Source organism: Triplophysa rosa, linkage group LG4, assembly GCF_024868665.1.
Source record: "Triplophysa rosa linkage group LG4, Trosa_1v2, whole genome shotgun sequence".
NCBI classification, from domain to species: Eukaryota; Metazoa; Chordata; class Actinopteri; order Cypriniformes; family Nemacheilidae; genus Triplophysa; species Triplophysa rosa.
The window spans coordinates 31,915,499-31,936,883 of record NC_079893.1 but is presented as its reverse complement, the minus strand read 5'-3'; the positions used below and the strand labels follow the sequence as shown (position 1 = coordinate 31,936,883).

General features: G+C 38.9%; 3 protein-coding genes across 3 annotated transcripts; all 3 read right to left on the bottom strand.

Annotated features, from left to right (window-relative positions):
- Positions 1-471: 471 nt before the first annotated feature.
- LOC130552899 (zinc finger protein 660-like) lies at positions 472-3,728 on the bottom strand. Its single transcript, XM_057331577.1, has 3 exons — positions 3,400-3,728; positions 2,955-3,285; positions 472-2,782 (listed from the first exon to the last, which is right to left on the bottom strand). Exons 1-3 carry the CDS (start codon positions 3,556-3,558, stop codon positions 1,608-1,610), a joined length of 1,665 nt encoding a protein of 554 aa, XP_057187560.1. The 5' UTR covers positions 3,559-3,728; the 3' UTR covers positions 472-1,607.
- Positions 3,729-4,684: 956 nt separating this feature from the next.
- On the bottom strand, positions 4,685-20,816 carry LOC130553081 (zinc finger protein 845-like). Its single transcript, XM_057331823.1, has 8 exons — positions 20,553-20,816; positions 19,890-20,424; positions 18,798-19,713; positions 15,134-15,206; positions 14,464-14,547; positions 14,103-14,340; positions 11,249-11,480; positions 4,685-7,193 (listed from the first exon to the last, which is right to left on the bottom strand). The coding sequence occupies exons 1-8, from the start codon at positions 20,709-20,711 to the stop codon at positions 6,152-6,154; spliced, it is 3,279 nt and encodes a 1,092-aa protein (XP_057187806.1). The 5' UTR covers positions 20,712-20,816; the 3' UTR covers positions 4,685-6,151.
- On the bottom strand, positions 11,367-15,293 carry LOC130552933 (uncharacterized). Its single transcript, XM_057331628.1, has 6 exons — positions 14,916-15,293; positions 14,464-14,547; positions 14,103-14,340; positions 12,251-12,302; positions 11,862-12,081; positions 11,367-11,480 (listed from the first exon to the last, which is right to left on the bottom strand). Exons 1-5 carry the CDS (start codon positions 15,216-15,218, stop codon positions 12,063-12,065), a joined length of 696 nt encoding a protein of 231 aa, XP_057187611.1. The 5' UTR covers positions 15,219-15,293; the 3' UTR covers positions 11,367-11,480; positions 11,862-12,062.
- Positions 20,817-21,385: the final 569 nt, after the last annotated feature.

Genomic DNA, 21,385 nt, shown 5'->3' with positions numbered 1-21,385 from the left:
CAACTTTAACATTGCAAATACATCAGAATCCAAGATGTGTAAATGAAAAACATTTCTCATCAACATCGTTTTATGGTTGCTGCTCATACACACAGTGAGCTGTGTACAAATGCTGAATGTCAAGTGTGACCACAGCATAAGACAGCAAACAATTCACCAATCCAGAGTTAAAAGAAATGTACAACAAAGTCATTTCATAAATGATCCAGTGAAAGTGAATCCAGTGTGAACCCAGCTCGTCGCCAGTTCGTCTTCATTTGGTCACCGTGACATTACTTTGTGACCGCGTTCTGAGGACGTCTTGGCAACGTTCCATTTCTTATCATTTTTGCTAACGCTCCAGAAAAACGTCATAGCCACGTCCTCAAATAACGTTGTGAATTAATCCCATGGAGAACGTTGTAGCGACGTGATGTACTGGTCATCAGATATTCTGGACGCTGGTCATTTTTGCTTACGTTTCAGAAACGTCCTAGCCACGTCCTCAAATAACGTTGTGAATTAATCCCATGGAGAACGTTGTAGCGACGTGATGTACTGGTCTTCAGATAACCTGGACACTGGTTATTAATGAATCTGGTCATTTCTATTTATTATGTTATTATATGGAAAATGTATGATCAGAGTAAAATCTGTTATATTGTCAAAACGAATGCTATTAATCTGACTTTTCACAGCAATTAATCTGGAGTTTAATCAAACACAACTATTTAAACGGCGTTTCTATTCATTTCATGCGCGCGCATGTCCAGCATGTGCGTTCTCTGATCTGCAAAGAGCTGCGCGCTCGCATCATTTAAACATTAACGGCCATTTAGTTTTACCTCACTGCATGATATATTACTTTCGCGGTTTAATAATATTCTTCCTTTACTTTATACCTCACAGATGTGAGAGTAAACACATATTTTATGATTTTCGATCGATTTGGCGCGTTTAAAAATGAACGGACCCTGATGTTGTGAGTGTGACTGAAAAAGCTTTTGATTGTTGTTTCTAAAAACGGACAACCTGATAAACTTATGTGGTAAGACAAGAATATAATATTATGCTTAAAGATAATGTTTATTCATCTCTGTCAATAAATATCTGCTTTGAATCATCTACATTGTGTTGAAGTCTTTGGTTATTTACGTCATTTACTTCAGTATCTAAATAAAGTGTCTGTCTGATGCTGATGTACAGTGCTGTGTTAAATTTTATTAATCGTTAAACTTTGTATAATACACATTTAACTAGGAAATTATTCAAATTATGCATAAAATTGAATATTTAATGCACATATTAAATCACAGATTAATTTAACCCTCCATGTGAGGGACGATGTGTTTAAATAAAATTATAAAAACTATTTGGTCGTTGGCTACTGGTTACGTCCCAGAAACGTTATTTGGTATGTTGCTGCAACGAATTATGGTCCATCAGGAGGAAATCATCACGTCTCAGCAATGTCCAATGTTACATCATCCCAACGAATATGGTACGTGCTCACGTAACTGTTAGCTGGGAACTGATGTGTTACTGTGTGTTTAGTGTTAACATCTGCTGGAGTTCATCAGAACCTCAAAGAGAAGCTGTTAGTACACTACAATAAAAAAAAATGATATTTATAAACAACATTCAAGTTTTATGGTAGATTTTATGTGGATGTTTTCCTGCCTTTCTAACATTTGGCTGTTGTTTTTGCTGTCTGTATGAATGAAATCTTCTTCACAAGTTTTAACATGTTTCTTCAGATGAGTCTGAACACTTCTTAAATAAGTGAATCTCTCGCCGCAGATCGGGCAGACGTAAGGTTTCTCTCCAGTGTGAACTCTCTCATGAGTTATCAAATGAGATGAATAATGGAAGCGTTTATCACAGTGTGAACACTGATAGAGTTTCTCAGAGTGTGTTTTTTGGTGTCTTTTTAGACAAACTGAATCCCTGAAGCCTTTTCCACATTCACTGCACTGATACGGTCTCTCATCGGTGTGTAGATACACATGTCTCTTCAGATAGGCCTTTAGACTGAATCTCTTCTCACAGTGAGGACACGCGTGCGGTTTAACTCCTGTGTGAGTTCTCTGATGAAGTCTCAAGGCACTTTGATCAGTAAATCTCTTTCCACAGTGAGAGCAGAGGTAAGGTTTCTCTCCAGTGTGAGTTCTCTCATGACATGTTAGAGAAGATTTATGACGGAAGCGTTTATCACAGTGTGAACACTGATAGAGTTTCTCAGAGTGTATTTTTTGATGTGACTTTAGACAACGTGATTCCCTAAAGGTTTTTCCACATTCACTGCACTGATACGGTCTCTCATCGGTGTGTAAACGCACATGTCTCTTCAGATAGGCTTTTAGACTGAATCTCTTGTCACAGTGAGGACACGCGTACGGTTTTCCTCCCGTGTGAGTTCTCTGATGAGCAACAAGATAAGCTTTGCTGCTGAAATATTTGTCACATTGACTGCAGTGGAAAGGTTTTTCTCCAGTGTGTGTCCTCATGTGAGCGTTCAGACTAGAAGACGAGACACAAGCTCTCCCACACTGCTGACAGTGAAAGTGTTTCTGGTCTCTGTGCTCTTGTGAATGAAGTTTCTTCTCTTGTAAGGTAGGAAAGCTGATGTCACATCTGGTGCAGGTGAAGAGTTTCTGTTCTGTGTGTTTTCTCTCATGTGTCTCTAAACGTCTCTGTGAACTGAATGTCTTTCCACAGGTGATGCAGGAAAGAGTTTGTGCTGTCAGTCGCTGTTTTGATGTAGAGGCCGTTTCTCCATCACAACATGAATCACCGCTCTCATCTGAAACAAACACAACAGTCTTAACAACAACCTCCAGCACATCTGAAACTACATCAGTGTCCACTGAGAATGAGAAATGTTTTTAGTGCGTTTGAGACATAAACACACCTTTTATGAAACAGTAACTGACATGACAGTGAAATAATTTGAAAAAACAATAGAGGAAACATACCTGAAGGGATGAAATCATCATCATCATCGTGATTCTCATCTTCATCAGTGTGATCTTCTTCTTCTGCTGGTGTTTGTCTTCTCATCTCCATCAGTTTCCTGCAGTCCATCAGTGTGACAGAACACATGTTGAGTGGTCTGGTGTTCAGGATCTGCTGTTCTCCAGCGTTACAGACAGAATCCAGAGACTCTGTGGAGGTTTGATCAGTAGATTCATCCTGATTCAAGGTGTGATTACTGTCACACACAGTGTCCTGAGCGTCTGTGGGGTTTGTGTCAGTATAACAGAGTAAAGTGAGGCTGAGCTCCGAGTCCTGTGTGTGTCTGGACTTCTGTTCAGAGAGGAAATATATTTAGATAAAGCTATAAACTATGACAGTGAGATTAAAAACAGTATTAAAATACAAACATTTAAAAGCAGTAAATGATGTTGAATGTGTCCAAACCTCAGTGTTGAGTTCATCTCCTCTTGTCCTCAGCTTTTCCTCCAGTAACGCCACCTCTTTCTTCAGCTGACAGATTTCTGTGATGAAATCATCAATATCCAGCATGGACAGATCAGTTCCCACTGATTTACAGCACATCTGTGACGTCATCCTCAACATCTCAACACAAACACACACACACAACACTCTGTTTAAAACACTCAAGAGAGAAAATCAGAGTGATGTGAACACGCAGCGCTTGATGTTTGACTTTCTTTCTTTCTTTAGTGGGTTTATCGGCGGACTGAAGAGCTGCAGAGCGACTCCTGCTGGACTGGAGACACAACACACTCGACACTAGAATCAAGACGATTTTTCTTTATCTCTGTCCCCAGCAAACAAAGTTGGCATTCTGACCAGCGCCAGTTTTTGGTCACGTGATGTACTTTACAACCTCTTCACTTTGTAAGGTCTCACTCTATGAAGTTTAGAAAATATATGTTACATTTGTTATGTTTTAGTAAAGCATGCTTATGATATATACACATTGACATGCAAAAAATACAGTTGTTTGTTTTTACACTCCATAATTGCTGTGTCCACCTGTTATTCAAGAGGAGACTAACATTTAGGCCCGGTTTCACAGACGAGGCTTAAGGCTAGTCCCAGACTAAAATGAAAGTGTGACCTGTCTTAACTGAATATAACTTGCCCAGAAATGAATAAAACATATCAGTGCCATTGTTTTGTCTCGAGATGCACACCAGTAATGTTTTCTTCTAAGGCATTTTTATAAAAGCGACATAAACATCTTAATTCAACTAAGGCATAGTCCTAGTTTAAGAAAAACTGTGTCCGTGCAACCCGGCTTTTGTGTTTTTTTACCATAATTTTGCTGTAAATGAAGTGATATTAATGTAAATATTCCTGCGCAATTGAACGGTCAGGTTAATTTGGAGTTATTTTAAATATTCATTTGCTCTGTTAGGGTATCTGTAAACATTTTAAAGTAAACATTTTGAAGAAACAGACACATAAATGAGTCGTTTCACATTAGTTATTACAAAAAAGTAATGAGATACGATTACAGGGCACATTGTCTGTTGCTTAATGGAGGAATTATACACACACATACTGTATAATATTAGTTTATTTTATTGTTATGTATTTGTCCATAAAAAGGTGGACATCGTGTGCCAGTATTTTGTTTAAAATTAACCAGTTAATTAACCAATTTAAACAATTATACAGATCATGTTTACTGACGACTAAGCCAAATCTGAATCGAATGTATTTGAATGTCTCTTTATCTTAGGTTTTAATTTCCAAAAGTTTCAAATTTCAAAGTACCAAATTATTCAAGTCCATTTAATTAGCACACACATCAATCCGATGAGATTTAAGATTTGAAAGTAAACATTTTGCCTTAAGAAAAACATCAAACATGAAAACAACACAACAAAGTATGTACATACACATGTAGCCACTATAGGGATAATGTCCAGGCAGCCGGTTGTTATGGCAGTAATAATCCTGACAGTGTGATGAGGACGTGAAGCGGAGGGTCTTGTGTCTCACTGAAGAGGCATATTTCTGTGATACAACCGGCTGCTTGTGCATTATCCCGCTTATTACACGCCTACTTGCCACATGAGAAAAAAACTGGACATAAAATGTTAATTTGAAATATTTTATTAGCTCATTTTTACGGAATGCAGACCTTCCGCGAGGAAAAGCCGTTTAGTTTCGGTTTTAAAGTAAGAAACGACGTTCAAACATCACGAACAGGCAAATTGGTTTAATGATTTGTAAATATAATGTCAGATATGTTATTAAAATACATATTTATCATTCATTTTTGTGTAATATTAAACTACCCCTCTCAAAATTATTTGTAGCATCCGGGTTACAGGGTGTTATTAGTTTTGAGCGGATGTTATTTGAAAATAACAACCCTTGGAATGTCGAGACGGGCCAATCAGAATCAAGCATTCAAATGAGCCGTGTAATAAGAAAGTGTATTCCAAGCCACTCGAGTGGTAAAGTTCAAGAAGCCTTTAATAAAAATTTCTGCACAACCATTAAAGTATACAGATCCATTATTTACACACATGCCATTTACCTCACCTTCACATTCACCTCCTCCACATCTAACATTTCGAGTGAAGAACCGAGCCATGTTCCATTGTCAGGGGCATCATCTGTCGTATTGCAGATGCAAGTCTAAAGCTCATCGCTTCTTCCAGAAAGACACCTCTGAGTGTACCATGACTTTTCATAATGTCCCGGTTAGAATTTACAACATGTTTAATTGGTGTAGCTTGTTTACTGTGAGTCGCTGCTTTCTATCAGTAGATTAAACGCTTCACTGATGCAACTGACTGTATTTTTGAATCTGTCAGAATCTACAGGTCATATCCTGCAAATGAGTCACAAATATGCTTTATTACATGAAACTGATTGTAATGAAGATTTTCAATCAATGATGATGCTCTAAGAATAGTATTGTGGTCCTAAATATAGAAGTATGTACTGTAAAGTACATGTACTGTACTGTACAACAGCCACAGTTGTTTGCTCTGCTAACACAACGCTCGTCCAACTGAGCTACAAGAACATTTGAAGACCTCCTGACAGACTCAAGCTGATAATTAGGTCTACAGATTGTAGGAAATTCAATTTCACAAAACCACGGAAATTTCAGATGAACTGTGAGTTTAAGCAGAATGATTCCTAGTTTATAGACGCTGTAGATAAAGACGACCTAAAGACCCTACAATGATTCCAGTGCAGTTTGTTCTTCAGCATGTTTCTTCTGATGAGTGTTTAAACCTCCTACATAAGTGAATCTCTCTCCACAGATGGAGCAGTGATAAGGTTTCTCTCCAGTGTGAACTCTCTCATGGGTTCTCAGGACATCTGATCGAGCAAACGTCTTGTCACACTGAGAACATTTGAAAGGTCTTTCTCCAGTGTGAGTTCTCTTGTGTTTTAATAAAACATATTGGCGACTAAAACTTCTCCCACAGACATTACAGTGATGAGGTTTCTCTCCAGTGTGAACTCTCTGATGACGTTTAAAAGTATTTGGATCTGAAAATCTCTTTCCACAGTGAGAGCAGAGGTAAGGTTTCTCTCCAGTGTGAATTCTCTCATGACGTACCAGATGAAATTGATCACGGACGCGTTTATCACAGTGTGAACACTGATAGAGTTTCTCCTCAGAATGTGATGTTTGGTGTTGTTTAAGACCACTTGAACTCTTGAAGGTTTTTCCACATTCACTGCACTGATACGGTCTCTCACCGGTGTGGACACGCACATGTTTCTTCAGATGAGGTTTGTGGTTGAATCTCTTGTCACAGTGAGGACACGCGTACGGTTTTCCTCCCGTGTGAATTCTCTGATGAGCAACAAGATTTCCTTTGGTGCTGAAATATTTGTCACATTGACTGCAGTGGAAAGGTTTTTCTCCAGTGTGTGTCTTCATGTGACGTTTCAGACTAGAAGAGAAGACAAAATTCTTTCCACACTGCTGACAGTGAAAGTGTTTCTGGTCTCTGTGCTCTTGTGAGTGACGTCTCCTCTCTTGTAAGGTAGGAAAGCTGATGTCACATCTGGTGCAGGTGAAGAGTTTCTGTTCTGTGTGTTTTCTCTCATGTGTCTCTAAACGTCTCTGTGAACTGAATGTCTTTCCACAGGTGATGCAGGAAAGAGTTTGTGCTGTCAGTCGCTGTTTTGATGTAGAGGCCGTTTCTCCATCACAACATGAATCACCGCTCTCATCTGAAACAAACACAAGAGTCTTAGACAAACTGTAAACACAGAAAACAAGGGTCAATTCCATATGATTTTGTACATTCACACACTCCTGTTTTGAGTTAATAGAAAAGAGTGACAACTGCATTCTCTAACCGAAGTAAAGCCCTAAAATTCACAAGGAAATTCATGTTCGGTCCGAGTCAGTGCACCACACACAATGTTACATTCTTTGAGAAGCATCAGTGTTGACTGAGAATGAGAACATTTCAGTTACCCAGAAAACACGGAACGTTCCCCTAACATTAGTTTTTGGTTATTCTTTGAGAACCAATAAATAACATTCTAAGAACGTTCTTTTCAGGGGTTTTTTAAATAACCAGAAAATAACGTTGCCTGATGGTTATTTTTTTGAATGGAAAAAAATTCAAAACTGGTAAACGTGTGCAATACAGAAATTAAGATCACATAACACATGTTATACTGACCAAATGAAATTAATAAATGTGCCGTTTAATGGCTGAAAATAATAAACTAGTTAAGCTAAATGAAAATACAATCATAAATCAATGTGTGTTTCTTTAGTGCAGTTGTCTGTATGTGTGTGCGCTCGAGCACGTGCATTCTCCGCTCTGCCGCGCACTCCCGTCATTTAAAAATTAACGGTCATTTCGCTACCTCACTCATTAACACATTCGTTTAGCGGTTTATTTATTTTAATATTTCGGTTATAAGGTACCCAGCGGGCACCTTGATGTCAATTTGACGTCAAATATTAGACAAGATTTGATCAAGATGCTGCAAAGCATCATTTCAAATTCAGATCATACATCAAGTTCTTTTGGTGGTTAATTGGTGAAAATATATATATAAAACGACGTTCAAATGTTGCGAACAGGCAATTTGGGTTAATCATTTGTAAATCTAATGTCATATATGTTATTAAAAGACATATTTATATTTAATTTGTCAAAAAAAAACCTGTCAAAATGATTTGCTGCATCGGGTTACCGTGTGTTATTCATTTTGAGAGGTTGTTATCTGGGAATAACAACCCTTGGAATGTCGCAACTGGCCAATCAGAATCAAGTATTCCAGAGCGCCGTGTAATAAAAGAATCGAATGTATTGATATTGTGTGGGATGATGTATTTTACTTATTTTAATTAGATTAGCGATGGATAAAAACACAGCATGGATGTATTCATTACTGACGTGTAGTGAGGCCAAACGGACCCGAGAAAAATATTTTAGGCTAACGTTCTGGGAACGTTCCCCTAACGTTAGTTTCTGGTTCCCAGAAAGTTTTTTTAAGGTTAATGTTTTTGGTTATCTTTACGGAAATAAAACGTTAGTTTCATGGTTTCTATAACGTTAGGGTAACGTTCCCCTAACATTAGTTTTTGACTAACGTTCTATTTCCGTAAAGAAAACTTTCCTGGACAACCGAAATCGAACCATAGAAAATAACCTTCTGGGAACCAACATTTTTTAGCTGGGCAGTTTGTTACTCGAATACTGTAAAACCACCTTTCATAACTAAAAGGAACTCACATGACGGTGAAATATTGTGCAAAGACAACAGAAGAAACATACCTGAAGGAATAAAATCATCATCATCATGATTCTCATCTTCATCAGTGTGATGTTCTTCTTCTTCTTCTGCTGGTGTTTGTGTTTCCATCTCCATGAGTTTCCTGCAGTCCATCAGTGTGACAGAACACATGTTGAGTGGTCTGGTGTTCAGGATCTGCTGTTCTCCAGCGTTACAGACAGAATCCAGAGACTCTGTGGAGGTTTGATCAGTAGATTCATCCTGATTCAAGGTGTGATTACTGTCACACACAGTGTCCTGAGCGTCTGTGGGGTTTGTGTCAGTATAACAGAGTAAAGTGAGGCTGAGCTCCGAGTCCTGTGTGTGTCTGGACTTCTGTTCAGAGAGGAAATATATTTAGATAAAGCTATAAACTATGACAGTGAGATTAAAAACAGTATTAAAATACAAACATTAAAAGCAGTAAATGATGTTGAATGTGTCCAAACCTCAGTGTTGAGTTCATCTCCTCTTGTCCTCAGCTTTTCCTCCAGTAACGCCACCTCTTTCTTCAGCTGACAGATTTCTGTGATGAAATCATCAATATCCAGCATGGACAGATCAGTTCCCACTGATTTACAGCACATCTGTGACGTCATCCTCAACATCTCAACACAAACACACACACACAACACTCTGTTTAAAACACTCAAGAGAGAAAATCAGAGTGATGTGAACACGCAGCGCTTGATGTTTGACTTACTTTCTTTCTTTAGTGGGTTTATCGGCGGACTGAAGAGCTGCAGAGCGACTCCTGCTGGACTGGAGACTGAAACCGCAGATTTAAGATGTAGCTACTTCTCTTCGGTTAGATCCTTGTAAGTTGTTTTATTAATAATACAAACACTTCATCAATGATGCAATTGCTTGCTGCACAACGCTGACATATAATAAAATAAATCTTAAAGAACATTTACATAGACTTCTATTAAACAGTTTCATTAGTGAGAAGTAATAAGAGGTGTCTCACCTGACAAAACGACATTTTCTTTCAGAGAATCTTTCCGGTCAGTGAAGCGCATAAAAAAAGAGTTACTGCTGTCGAGAGTGTCACGACATTCTGTCAGACTTAAGATCTCATTTTTAAATGTTATTTGTCTGACTTCAGTTAAAGATCCTGTCAGGCCCGGTGTTCTGTCGTGTGCGCGCGCGCACTGTTCTAGACGCGGGAAGCGCGTGCTGTTCTGTTCTACACTTCCCATGCAGAACAATAATAAAAGAGCAGCCTGTAGCATGCTAAGTTTATTTTAAATGATCTATTCTGAAGGACAGAACTTTCCGATGTTGTGACTGAAAATGTTTTAAACAAGTCCTTTTAAACACAGTTCATGCTTATCATAACTTTAATTCCAATTTTATGTAATGGCTATTTGCCGAATAATTCCATTAACAGAACAAGAAACATGGAATGCTGGAAAGGTCAGTGAATTTTGTGAGGAACAATCAAATCACTGACAGCCTGTTAAAAATGTTTTACACAAAACAATTACTTCAACTAATTTGGAAGTTTGAAAAGTACAGATTTTTAGATAAGTTACCAACTAGTCTCTGATGTTAAATCTCATATGATTGAATCCCTGAGAGCGCTGTAAAGTTTTTAACAGTCAACTCCAATAACGAGAGGCAGTCTCGGTGTGCAGACACCTCACAACTCAAACAATAAGAATCAGCAAAAGACAGCAGACAGAGTAAATATACATTTTAATAAAGACTGTGATTTATGTCATTATTAAACTGCTATGAGTCAAAGTGAATCCAGTGTGAACTGATGTTTTGGTGTGCGTTTAGTATTAACATCTGCTGGAGTCCATCAGAAACTCAAAGATGCTGTTAGTACACTAAAATAAAGAAAAAAACAAAAGATTATACAAAACAAATTTACAATAGTAGACTTCATGTGGTGTTTCCCTGCTTTTCTAACATTTGGCTGTTGCTTTTAAAGTTTTCTTACAGAGCAAATCATGAATGAACACGTTCCTCAGTGAGTGAATCTCCCTCCGCAGATTCACCGGTAGGTTTCTCTCCAGCGTGACCTTTCTGATGGAGTTTCAGGAGAACTCTTTGAGTAAACGTCTTGTCACACTGAGAACATTTGAAAGGTTTTTCTCCAGTATGAATCCTCAGGTGTGTCGCCAAATTGTCACGTCGACTGAAACTCTTCCCACAAACTTTACAGCGATGAGGTTTTTCTCCAGTGTGAATTCTCTGATGAACTATGAAATGAGTTTGTTTACGAAAGATCTTTCCACAGTCAGAGCAGAGGTAAGATTTCTCTCTAGTGTGAGTTCTCTCATGGTGTACCAGATATGATTTAAGACCGAAACATTTATCACAGTATGAACACTGATACGGTTTTTCTTTAGTGTGTGTTGCTTGGTGTTTCTTCAAAGAAGCTGACTCCGTAAAGGTTTTTCCACATTCACTGCACAGATACGGTCTCTCATTGGTGTGTATCCGCACGTGTCTCTTAACATGAGACGAACAATAAAATCTCTTCTCACAGTGAGGACACGCGTACAACTTTTCGTTCTTGTGTGATCCCTTATGAACATCAAGAGATTCTTTGGTGTTGAAAAACTTCTCGCATACTTTGCAGTGGAAAGGCTTGTCAGCATTGTGTCCTCTCAAGTGAATTTTCAGCTTATTAGCGGAGAAGAAATCCTTCCCACACTGCTCACAGTGAAACTCCCATTTGTGCTCTTCTGATGTAGAGGCCACTTCTCCATCAGAAAGGGAATCGCTGCTGGCATCTGTAAGAAACACAACCGAATTAAAAATGTAGCAATGCATAAGTGCTATAGAACTTGTCTCAGTTAGCCTAACACAGTGCACAAAGCTATTCAAGAACATACGTATAGACAATACTTTTTCTAGTATAGTAAAAAATAGAAAAAGTGGAAAAGATATAGAAATAGAAGTCTGTATTATTGTGTCAGGTGTTGACGAAAGAGATGTGTCTTTTGACAATTCTTAAAGATGGCTTAACACTCTGTTCTTTTAGAGACAGGCAGATCATTCCCCCATCATGGAACAAGTTCCAAAAAAGGTGCGCTATAGGGAGCCAATGTAACCTGATGAAGAGCGGTGTAATGTGTGCACTCTTCGGCTCATTGGAGATCCGTGAAGCTTACCTAATTTCCAGTTACAACTCCAAGGTTCCCGGCTGTCCTGGAAGTGTAACAGTTGATGAACCTAGTTGAATGGAAAGGTTGTGATGAATCTTTGTGTCAGCCGATATCACAACCAGTTCCGTCTTGGCAAGGTTCAGTTGAAAGTGATGTTCCTTCATCCAGAGTGAAATATCACAATCAGGCATGCAGAGATGCGAGCAGCTACTTTCGTATCGTCTGGCTGAAATGAAAAGTATAGTTGCGTACCATCTGCATAGCAGCGATTAGAGAAGCCATATATATGGGAAAGAGCTGTGGTCTAAGCACCGAGCCCTGGGGAACCCCAGTAGTGAGATGCTCAGGCTCAGGCTCAGAGACCTCTTCCCTCCAGGATATCCTAAATTATCTACCTGAAAGGTAAGACTTGAACATTGGAGAGCCATTCACGAGACACCCATAGCCCTAAGGGTCAACAGGAAGATGTAGTGATTAATGGTGACAAAAGTAGCAGATATATCCAGTAGGATGAGAACAGATAATTTAAAGGCTGCCATTGCATTTTCAGAGCTTCGATGACAGAGTAGTGCAGTCTTGGTTGAATGACCGGTCTTGAAACCTGACTGGTTGCTGTCGAGGAGGTTATTCTGTGTGAGGATAGAGGAGAGTTTGTCGAATACAACACTTTCAAAAGACTTAGCAATGTATGGGAGGAGAGATACTGGCCTGCAGTTGTCTGAAAGTGCAGGACCAAGTGTGGGTTTCTTCAGTGAAATGGAGTTATGTGGCCCTACTTAAGTGGGTGAGAGCAGGGACAACTGATGGAGCGATAGCCTGAAGGAGATGGGTGGGAAAGGGATCTAACGAGCAGGTCGTCGGGTGGTAAGAGAGGATAACTATAGATACGTCAGCTTCAGACAGGAGAGAGAATTAGTAGAGTGAGTGTGTGTCGGAAATTTGGACATGTTCCTGAGGAGGCGGTGTGGAGAACGGACTGCTGATGGATGACAAAAGTGGTGGAGGGGGAAGCAGGCGGACAAATAAGAGCAAAGAAGGTTTTAAAGAGAGTACAATAGTCAGATGTGTGGTTGATTCTAGAATGGCAGTATTGAGTTTTTGCAGTGGAGACATCAGTGGAGAGTGAAAAGAGGAGAGACTGATAAAGACAAAGGTCAGTGGGGTCATTTAATTTGCGGCACTTTCTCTCTTCAGCTCTGAGCCTGGAGCGATGCTCACGGAGAACATCAGATAACCAGGGGGCAGAGGGGGCCGCACGGGCTGGTTGTGCTATGCAAAGAAAATAAAAGACAACGACGGGATTCCGGCTTGTTTTTGATAGAATATAAAGAATTGCAGGTAATATATGCGAAAAATTATGAGTTCTTTTACAACATCATTCATTTTTTTTGTGCCGTTGGAAAAAGGCATAATAATGGCTGTCAGAAGATGCTCTGACTTGTCAAGATGGCCCAGTCTACTGTGATTGGTCACCTGCTTAGAGCGTGTGTCTGTAATGTCCCGCACCTTACCCTATCTAAAACTATCGTAAAAGCGTCTGCCAAATGAATAAATGTAAATCTTCTTCTTAGTCTGTTGTGATTGGTCAACTACTTTTCGACTGTGTTTGTCACAGAAACCTCAAGAATTTACACCATAGTCAAATGTCATGAATGAACTAAACGTTAAAGGGGTCATATGGCGTGAACAGGTGTTGTTCTGTGTCTTTGGTGTGTTATAAGTCGCTCATGCATGTATTAGACGTGTAAAATTGCAGAAATGAAAGTGTGGGAACAAAAGAGTCATTCTATGTAAAAGCGAATGCTCACCCAGACCTGCCCGAAATGCCTCGTGTAGCCACACCCCCACAAATCTACGTCAGTTGGTGGTCTGATTTGACTAAGACCGCCCAAATGTATACTCAAGTAAGGTGGGCGTACCTGTCAGTACAATTGAAGAGGAACCTGATGTTCCAAATATGGTCAGAGGCGTTACATTTCCCTCACACGCTTGCAGTATTCCACCAATCACTACGGACTGGTGAACTGGCCAATCACAGCACACCTCGCTTTTCAGAGCCATGAGCTTTGTTAAAAACCTGCACGTTTCAGAGAGGCGGAGCAAAGAGGAGATACAAACATGCACGGTGTGTGGAAAATACAGCGTTTTTGAACCTTAAATCCTGTAGACACATTACATCACATCTAAAACAAACCATAATATTCATTTTAGCCGTGTCATATGACCCCTTTAAAAGAAGAAACATACCTGAAGGAAGAAAATCCTCATCATCCGTATCTTTAACAAAACAAAAATCAACACTGTCAGCATCATCATCTTCACAATCGTCTTCTTCCTCAAACTGTTCTTCTGCTGTTGGTTTTCTTATCTCAATCAGATCGACTGAACATATCTTCACAATCATCCTCTGCAGGATCCGCCGCCGTCCTCCTGCGTTACTCACAGAATCCAGAGACTCCGTAGAGGTTGGATCAGTAGATTCCTCCTAAAGCACATTTGAGATCATTTACTGCATTATTGAGTGATAACAGCATACAATCTAAAGCATCATGTGATCCTGACACACAGTCAGAGTGCTTAAAGTGAAGAATGTTTCATGTGTACAAACCTCTTGCTTCAGTTCAACTCCTCCAGCTTTATCTCTATTTCTGCTGGTTTCTGCTGAAATTGTGAATGATTTAAAGAAACCAGACTGAGGGGAAAACAACGAAGTGTTCAAATCAACAAGCACGTTCAAATCAAACTCATGAACACATTAAATCTGTCAAGATCTTATCAGAGGAGAATGACACACAAACACCATTACCATCTTCATTTACACCACTTCCAGTTCATTTCTGTCAAATGTCTACAATAACTCGTCTTGGGAATTAACAGAGGTTTATCTCGGATCCATATGAATGTTTTATTGAAAATTCACAATAAAAAATTAACCCGAGAATAAAGAAAACAGTACATTAGCACTAGTATGCACATGCATCCGTGTTGTTGTTATTCTTACCGTTAGCGGTGTCTTTACTTTTTTAAATCACAGTGCAAGACAGATCATTAAACACTGACCTGAACCCGAGGTTTGAGGATGGGCACAGCTGTTGCTTTCAGGAACCGTCGTGTTCCATTTAAAGGTTTAAAGTCGTCTAGTGAGAAATGTTCACTGCACACTCTCATTTGCTTGGCGTATCGAATCGGTAAATCAACATCGCGCTCAACAGCCAACAGCCACGATGTCAGTCGCTCACCATCATTTAAAGGGAAATTGTGAAAAGAAAGCATTTCACCTGACGACCTTGGTAATAAACTTTGACGAATTTCCGCTGGTTTTTCACGGTTCGGGCATCCAGGAAACGCACACTTTAACACCATTCTAAACACCACACGAACACCCAAACCAGCAACTATCGTACTAACGTTTACACGCCCGCGCTTCTTCTTCTTCTTCTTCTTCTGTAGTTTTTGAAGTCGGTTGGCAAATCAGCTTTCGTGCATTTTCGCCACCTGCTGGAATTGCTGCTGTGCTGTACTTCATTACTCAAAGCCAGTGGTTCTCAAACTGGGGGGCCCCAAGATGGATCCAGGGGGGCCATAGATTTTGTGGCATTTTATGAAATATAGAAATTGATCATAGATTTTATGCACTCAAATATCAGAAAAATGACACCACCAACCAAAAGAATTAAGGTTCCAGCATTGTATAACTGAATGTTTTGGGTTTAATTAAAATTCTAAGTTTAAGATTATACGTCTTTATATGGGGGGCCGCAAAGCGATGCACTTAACACAAAGGGGCCTTACAACGAAAAAGTTTGAGAACCACTGCTCAAAGCTATGGGTGTCTTGACAGTAAGTTGTATAACTTACATCAGAGGTGTATAGTACTTGAGTATTTTACTCTCAGGGATCAAGTATCTATACTTTTGTTACTAGTGTGTTTACTTTGTAAATATTTTACTTCCATACATTATAAAATATGGCATATCATACTTTTTACTCAACTACATTTGAAAAATACATGGCAATTGTTACATTTAAAAAAAGTACATAAAAAGTCAAAGTACTTTCTTACTTTTACTCAAGTAATTGACTCAAAAATCGTTTTACTTAAGTAAAAGTAAGACAGCAGATTTTTAATGTAGACTACTTAAGTATTACAGATGAAAAAACATGTAAAAAATGCATTTTATAAAATTTACTGGAGTAAACTATATATGCTTGATCATGTAAAATTTTCCCAAAGTAAAAACACTCTGATAAAGAAACTCGATAAATGATCGGCAAAATGATCGATTTTTCTTTTATGCCCAAAATCATTGGGATATTAAGTAAAGATCATGTTCCGTGAAGATATTCTATAAATTTCCTATCGTAAATATATCAAAACTTTATTTTTGTGAGTAATATGCTATGCTAAGGACTTTATCTGGACAACTTCAAAGACGATTTACACAATATTTTGATTTTTTTGCACCCTCAGATTCCAGAGTTTTAAGTAAGAGATAATCCACAGCTAGCTGTGCGTTAAAGGGTTTTAATGCATGACGTGGAGGCCAAAAACCACCCGACGCGAAGCGGAGTACACAGTGTTTACAATCAACTTGAAAAACAGTTTCAGTTTGTGGACACCACAAACACAGTAAGATTCAGCAAATGACATGAGACAACTCATCAGATTTAATATACATTTTACTGAAGAACAGAATCATAAATGTAGTCCAAATGTACAACAGAGTCATTAAAGTGTCATGAATGATCCAGTCAAAGTGAATCCATGATGTGTTCAGTATTAACATCTGCTGGAGTCCATAAGAACCTCACAGCACATCAACTGATCTGAGAGAGAAATCTGATTGGTTGTTTAATTTAATCTAGTCGTATAGGGAGATATAAAGAGCAGCTGTTATTATGTGACTATGTGTGATTTATTAGATATTATTTACTAGAATGATCTTGCTTGTTCTATAACAACTGATGTACTTGTTGCATCAGAGAGTACAGAACAGTACTCTACTCTCAGCCAGTCTTGTCTCATTGTTCCAAGGTTACCACAGCGAGCAGGATGCAGTTCATGGCCTGACCTGATGGTAGAGCGGAGACCTGACAAGAGCTGAGATGATAGAGCTGGATAAAGAAGGACGCGGTCTCTTGACATGTCTTCACCACAAAATTTCAAATGCTATTAGATTATTAATGATAATCTTAAACTATAATTTATTTTATTAGTAAGTTTATTTATTTTATTTAGCCTTGTTGTGCAAGTTCTCTGGAGCTTGTGCAGAGGCAGCAGCTTTTGCCAGAGGGGAACTGGAATCCCCTGGTTGGGCCTGGGTTCTCCTGAGGTTTTTTTTCTCGATTAGAGTTTTGGGTTCCTCGCCACCGTTTGCATACTGTTTTTGCACTATCTGCCTGACCGGGGGGGCTGCTTTAGAATCTTAAAGTTTTACTTAATTAATATTGCATATAGGAATTTATATCTGTTATATTTGACCTGTGCTTCTCTCTCCTTTATCCTAAATGTGTGCTCTCACTGAGCGTGTGTGTGCATCTATGTCATGTGTGTAGTACGTGTTGTGTGTGCGTATGTGTCTGTGCGTCGTGTGTGTGTGTGTGCATCCGTGTGTCTTGTCTATGTGTGTTAGACGTGTGCATATTGTGTGTGTGGAGTGTTTTGTATGTGGGTATGTCTGTCTTCTGTGTTTTCAACCTTTTCTTGTTTTCAGGTACAACTTTAATTGTTTTGCTTATAGTCAATATGTCTCATGTACAGCTGCTTTGTAACAATGAAAATTGTAAAAGCGCTATATAAATAAAGTTGAGTTGAGTATAAAAATGCATGTGCTGGTTTTACCTTCTCCTGTGTTTTCTTATTTGCTCCTGTAAAGCTGCTTTGGAACAATGCACATTGTGAAAGCGTATATAAATAAAATTGAATTGAATTGATTAGTCAATGTTGGACTTTAAAGGCAGTCCTGCATGCTCAAAAATTTGAAAGAGACTTTTCTCCAAGTTATATAGAAGTTTTATTTATCAGATGTAAAAAGTAACAAAGCTTTGGGTTGTCAGTCGCTCTCCACACTCCACCACAAGCCAACAACCCAGATTATTCAAAAAACACACATATTTATTCAGTATTTGACGTCGTTCTCATCTTCTGACTCCTCCTTTTTCTCTTTGGAGTATTGCTCCTTAGCAACCAATCACCGTGAACCAGTTTATCTGACTCCGTCCTTTTTTCTTAGTTCCTGCAAAACAACATCTTCTCACAACACATGTTTTACATCCTGTGGTCAGTCGCTAGTTTTGAGGAATGTTCTCTAGAGACAGTTTCTTTTGGGGAGTGTTCCCTAGAGACAGTTTCTTGTGGCCGGACAACATACCAACATTCTTAACATTCTTTTAGTAAAAAGAAAACACTCAATCATCTAATGCTTTTAATTATGTAGCGTTGTTTCTTAATCCTATGATTCATTAAAACACATCACAACTCATGATTATACTTAAAACATATGCAGTGGATTGATTCATAACATTTCTTTTCTGTGTGACTCTTTATGTGTGTGTGTGTGTGCTGACTTAGTTAGACAATTTATGGTTCCAACCCCCACTTATCCTGTCTCACCTCATCTGCCACAGTAACTTTCCACTGAGCAATACAGAAAGCACATGATAAAAGCACACAGCTTAATGATTTAATGAAAGAAAACACTTATTGATTATATTGATAATTAAATCATACTTTTAACTGAAAAATATTTCCACACAGTCACAAAGTTGGATGAGGTAGGTCGGAGGATGTCAAAAACATCCAGTTAATGACCTTACAATAGCAATGTCTGGTATCTTACTATTAAGTATTTTGGTATCGCGATTGAATTTAAATTCCGTAATGACAAAGGAGATTACACACTACTCGTTCAAGTCACTAATACTCTCATTCAAATCTGTCACAGATGGAGCAGAGTTTTCTCTCCAGTGTGAACTCTCTGATGGATTATCATGAGAAATCTTTGAGTAAACGTCTTGTCACACTGAGAACATTTGTAAGGTCTTTCTCCTGTGTGAGTTCTCTTGTGTTTCTTAAAATTGTTAAGCCGACTGAATCTCTTCCCACAAACACTGCAGTGATGAGGTTTCTCTCCAGTGTGAACTCTCAGATGATCATTTAAAGAACCTAACACAGAAAATCTCTTTCCACAGTGAGAGCAGAGGTAAGGTTTCTCTCCAGTGTGAGTTCTCTCATGAGTTATCAGATTAGATTTCTGATGAAAACGTTTATCACAGTGTGAACACTGATAGAGTTTCTCCCCAGTGTGTGTTCTTTGGTGTGACTTTAAAACATCTGACCTCTTAAAGGTTTTTCCACATTCACTGCACTGATACGGTCTCTCATTGGTGTGTGAACGCATGTGTTTTGTCAGATGAGGTTTCTGGTGGAATCTCCAATCACAGTGAGGACACTTATGGGGTTTTTCTCCCGTGTGAATTCTCTGATGAGTAACAAGACTTCCTTTGCTGCTGAAATATTTGTCACATTGACTGCAGTGGAAAGACTTTTCTCCAGTGTGTGTCCTCATGTGAATCTTCAGCTTGGAGAAGGAGACTAAATTCTTTCCACACACCTCACACTGATGCTTCTTTCTGTGCTCTTGTGAGTGAAGTTTCTTCTCTTGTAAGGTAGGAAAGCTGATGTCACATCTGGTGCAGGTGAAGAGTTTCTGTTCTGTGTGTTTTCTCTCATGTGTCTCTAAACGTCTCTGTGAACTGAATGTCTTTCCACAGGTGATGCAGGAAAGAGTTTGTGCTGTCAGTCGCTGTTTTGATGTAGAGGCCGTTTCTCCATCACAACATGAATCACCGCTCTCATCTGAAACAAACACAACAGCGTTAACAAGAACCTCCAGCACATCTGAAACTACATCAGTGTCCACTGAGAATGAGAAACTTCATTGTACTTTTCACAAGTAACAAAAAAAAACTTTATATGAAACAGGACAACAAGTGATAGTTAAATATTATAAAAAAACAACAGAAGAAAGATACCTGAGGGTATAAAGTCATCATCTTCATCAGTTTGATCTTCCTCTGATTTGGGTTCTGTTTTTATCTCCATGTTATTGCTGTTCAACAGTTTACCTGAAGGAACAAAATCATCATGATTCTCATCTTCATCAGTCTGTTCTTCCTTCACTGTGGTTTGTGTTTCCATCTCCATCAGTTTCCTGCAGTCCATCAGTGTGACAGAACACATGTTGAGTGGTCTGGTGTTCAGGATCTGCTGTTCTCCAGCGTTACAGACAGAATCCAGAGACTCTGTGGAGGTTTGATCAGTAGATTCATCCTGATTCAAGGTGTGATTACTGTCACACACAGTGTCCTGAGCGTCTGTGGGGTTTGTGTCAGTATAACAGAGTAAAGTGAGGCTGAGCTCCGAGTCCTGTGTGTGTCTGGACTTCTGTTCAGAGAGTTTGTCCAGCAGTGGCTGTGGTGTGCTCTGATCTCTGCTGCTCCACACTGAATCCAGACGTTCTGTGGAGCTCCCGTCACTCACACACACTGAAGATTGAGCCGACAAAACCTGACAAACACACAACACATCATCAGCACTGGAGCTTTATATAGAATATATGTGTGATGTCTCACTTTGGTTTAGTTTGACATGAATGACAGTATAAAAGCAGTAAATGATGTTGAATGTGTCCAAACCTCAGTGTTGAGTTCATCTCCTCTTGTCCTCAGCTTTTCCTCCAGTAACGCCACCTCTTTCTTCAGCTGACAGATTTCTGTGATGAAATCATCAATATCCAGCATGGACAGATCAGTTCCCACTGATTTACAGCACATCTGTGACGTCATCCTCAACATCTCAACACAAACACACACACACAACACTCTGTTTAAAACACTCAAGAGAGAAAATCAGAGTGATGTGAACACGCAGCGCTTGATGTTTGACTTTCTTTCTTTCTTTAGTGGGTTTATCGGCGGACTGAAGAGCTGCAGAGCGACTCCTGCTGGACTGGAGAGAGAAACGCAGATTTCGGATTGAGCTTGTGACTCTTCTCTCAGGTTCGATCATGTATATCTTGTCAGCAAGAAATTTCCGATGTTGTGACTGCAAATCTTTTAAATAAGCCTTTTTAAAATATGGTTAAAGTTAATCATAATTTTAATGGTAATACCCTACAGAAAACCTGCAGGATTTTCGTGATCATTTACCTCTACAGCAATGTAGCCTACCCTGTCCGGTGGGTTTTTCGTTCCGTCCAACAGGATTCCAACACGTGAAACTATTATTTTTTTAGGATACCTGTAGGCTATTTTTGTAAGGGAACGGGTATAAATCATGCAACATTTTAAAAGCACAATGTTGTTTAGTCATGTCATTTAAATGACACATTGTTCAGTTTGATGAAATAAAGGCTTTTGTGTAATGTTATTGAAAATTAAATGAAACATTATGCAACAACAAACCATTACAATTTGTAATTAAATTAAATTTAAGTTATTCAAATGAACATAGAATTATCATGATGCAA

Coding starts and splice junctions, on each gene's coding strand:
- LOC130552899 (XM_057331577.1), bottom strand. CDS start 3,558: ATGTTGAGGATGACGTCACAGATGTGCTGTAAATCAGTGGGAACTGAT. Junction 3,286..3,399: donor GAGATGAACTCAACACTGAG/GTTTGGACACAT, acceptor CTCTCTGAACAG/AAGTCCAGACACACACAGGA. Junction 2,783..2,954: donor TGATGATTTCATCCCTTCAG/GTATGTTTCCTC, acceptor TGTTTGTTTCAG/ATGAGAGCGGTGATTCATGT.
- LOC130552933 (XM_057331628.1), bottom strand. CDS start 15,218: ATGGTGTTAAAGTGTGCGTTTCCTGGATGCCCGAACCGTGAAAAACCA. Junction 14,341..14,463: donor GAGTTGAACTGAAGCAAGAG/GTTTGTACACAT, acceptor AATGTGCTTTAG/GAGGAATCTACTGATCCAAC. Junction 12,303..14,102: donor TGAGGATTTTCTTCCTTCAG/GTATGTTTCTTC, acceptor GTTGACCCTTAG/GGCTATGGGTGTCTCGTGAA.
- LOC130553081 (XM_057331823.1), bottom strand. CDS start 20,711: ATGTTGAGGATGACGTCACAGATGTGCTGTAAATCAGTGGGAACTGAT. Junction 15,207..18,797: donor GAGAAAACTCTGCTCCATCT/GTGACAGATTTG, acceptor ATGGTGTTAAAG/TGTGCGTTTCCTGGATGCCC. Junction 14,341..14,463: donor GAGTTGAACTGAAGCAAGAG/GTTTGTACACAT, acceptor AATGTGCTTTAG/GAGGAATCTACTGATCCAAC.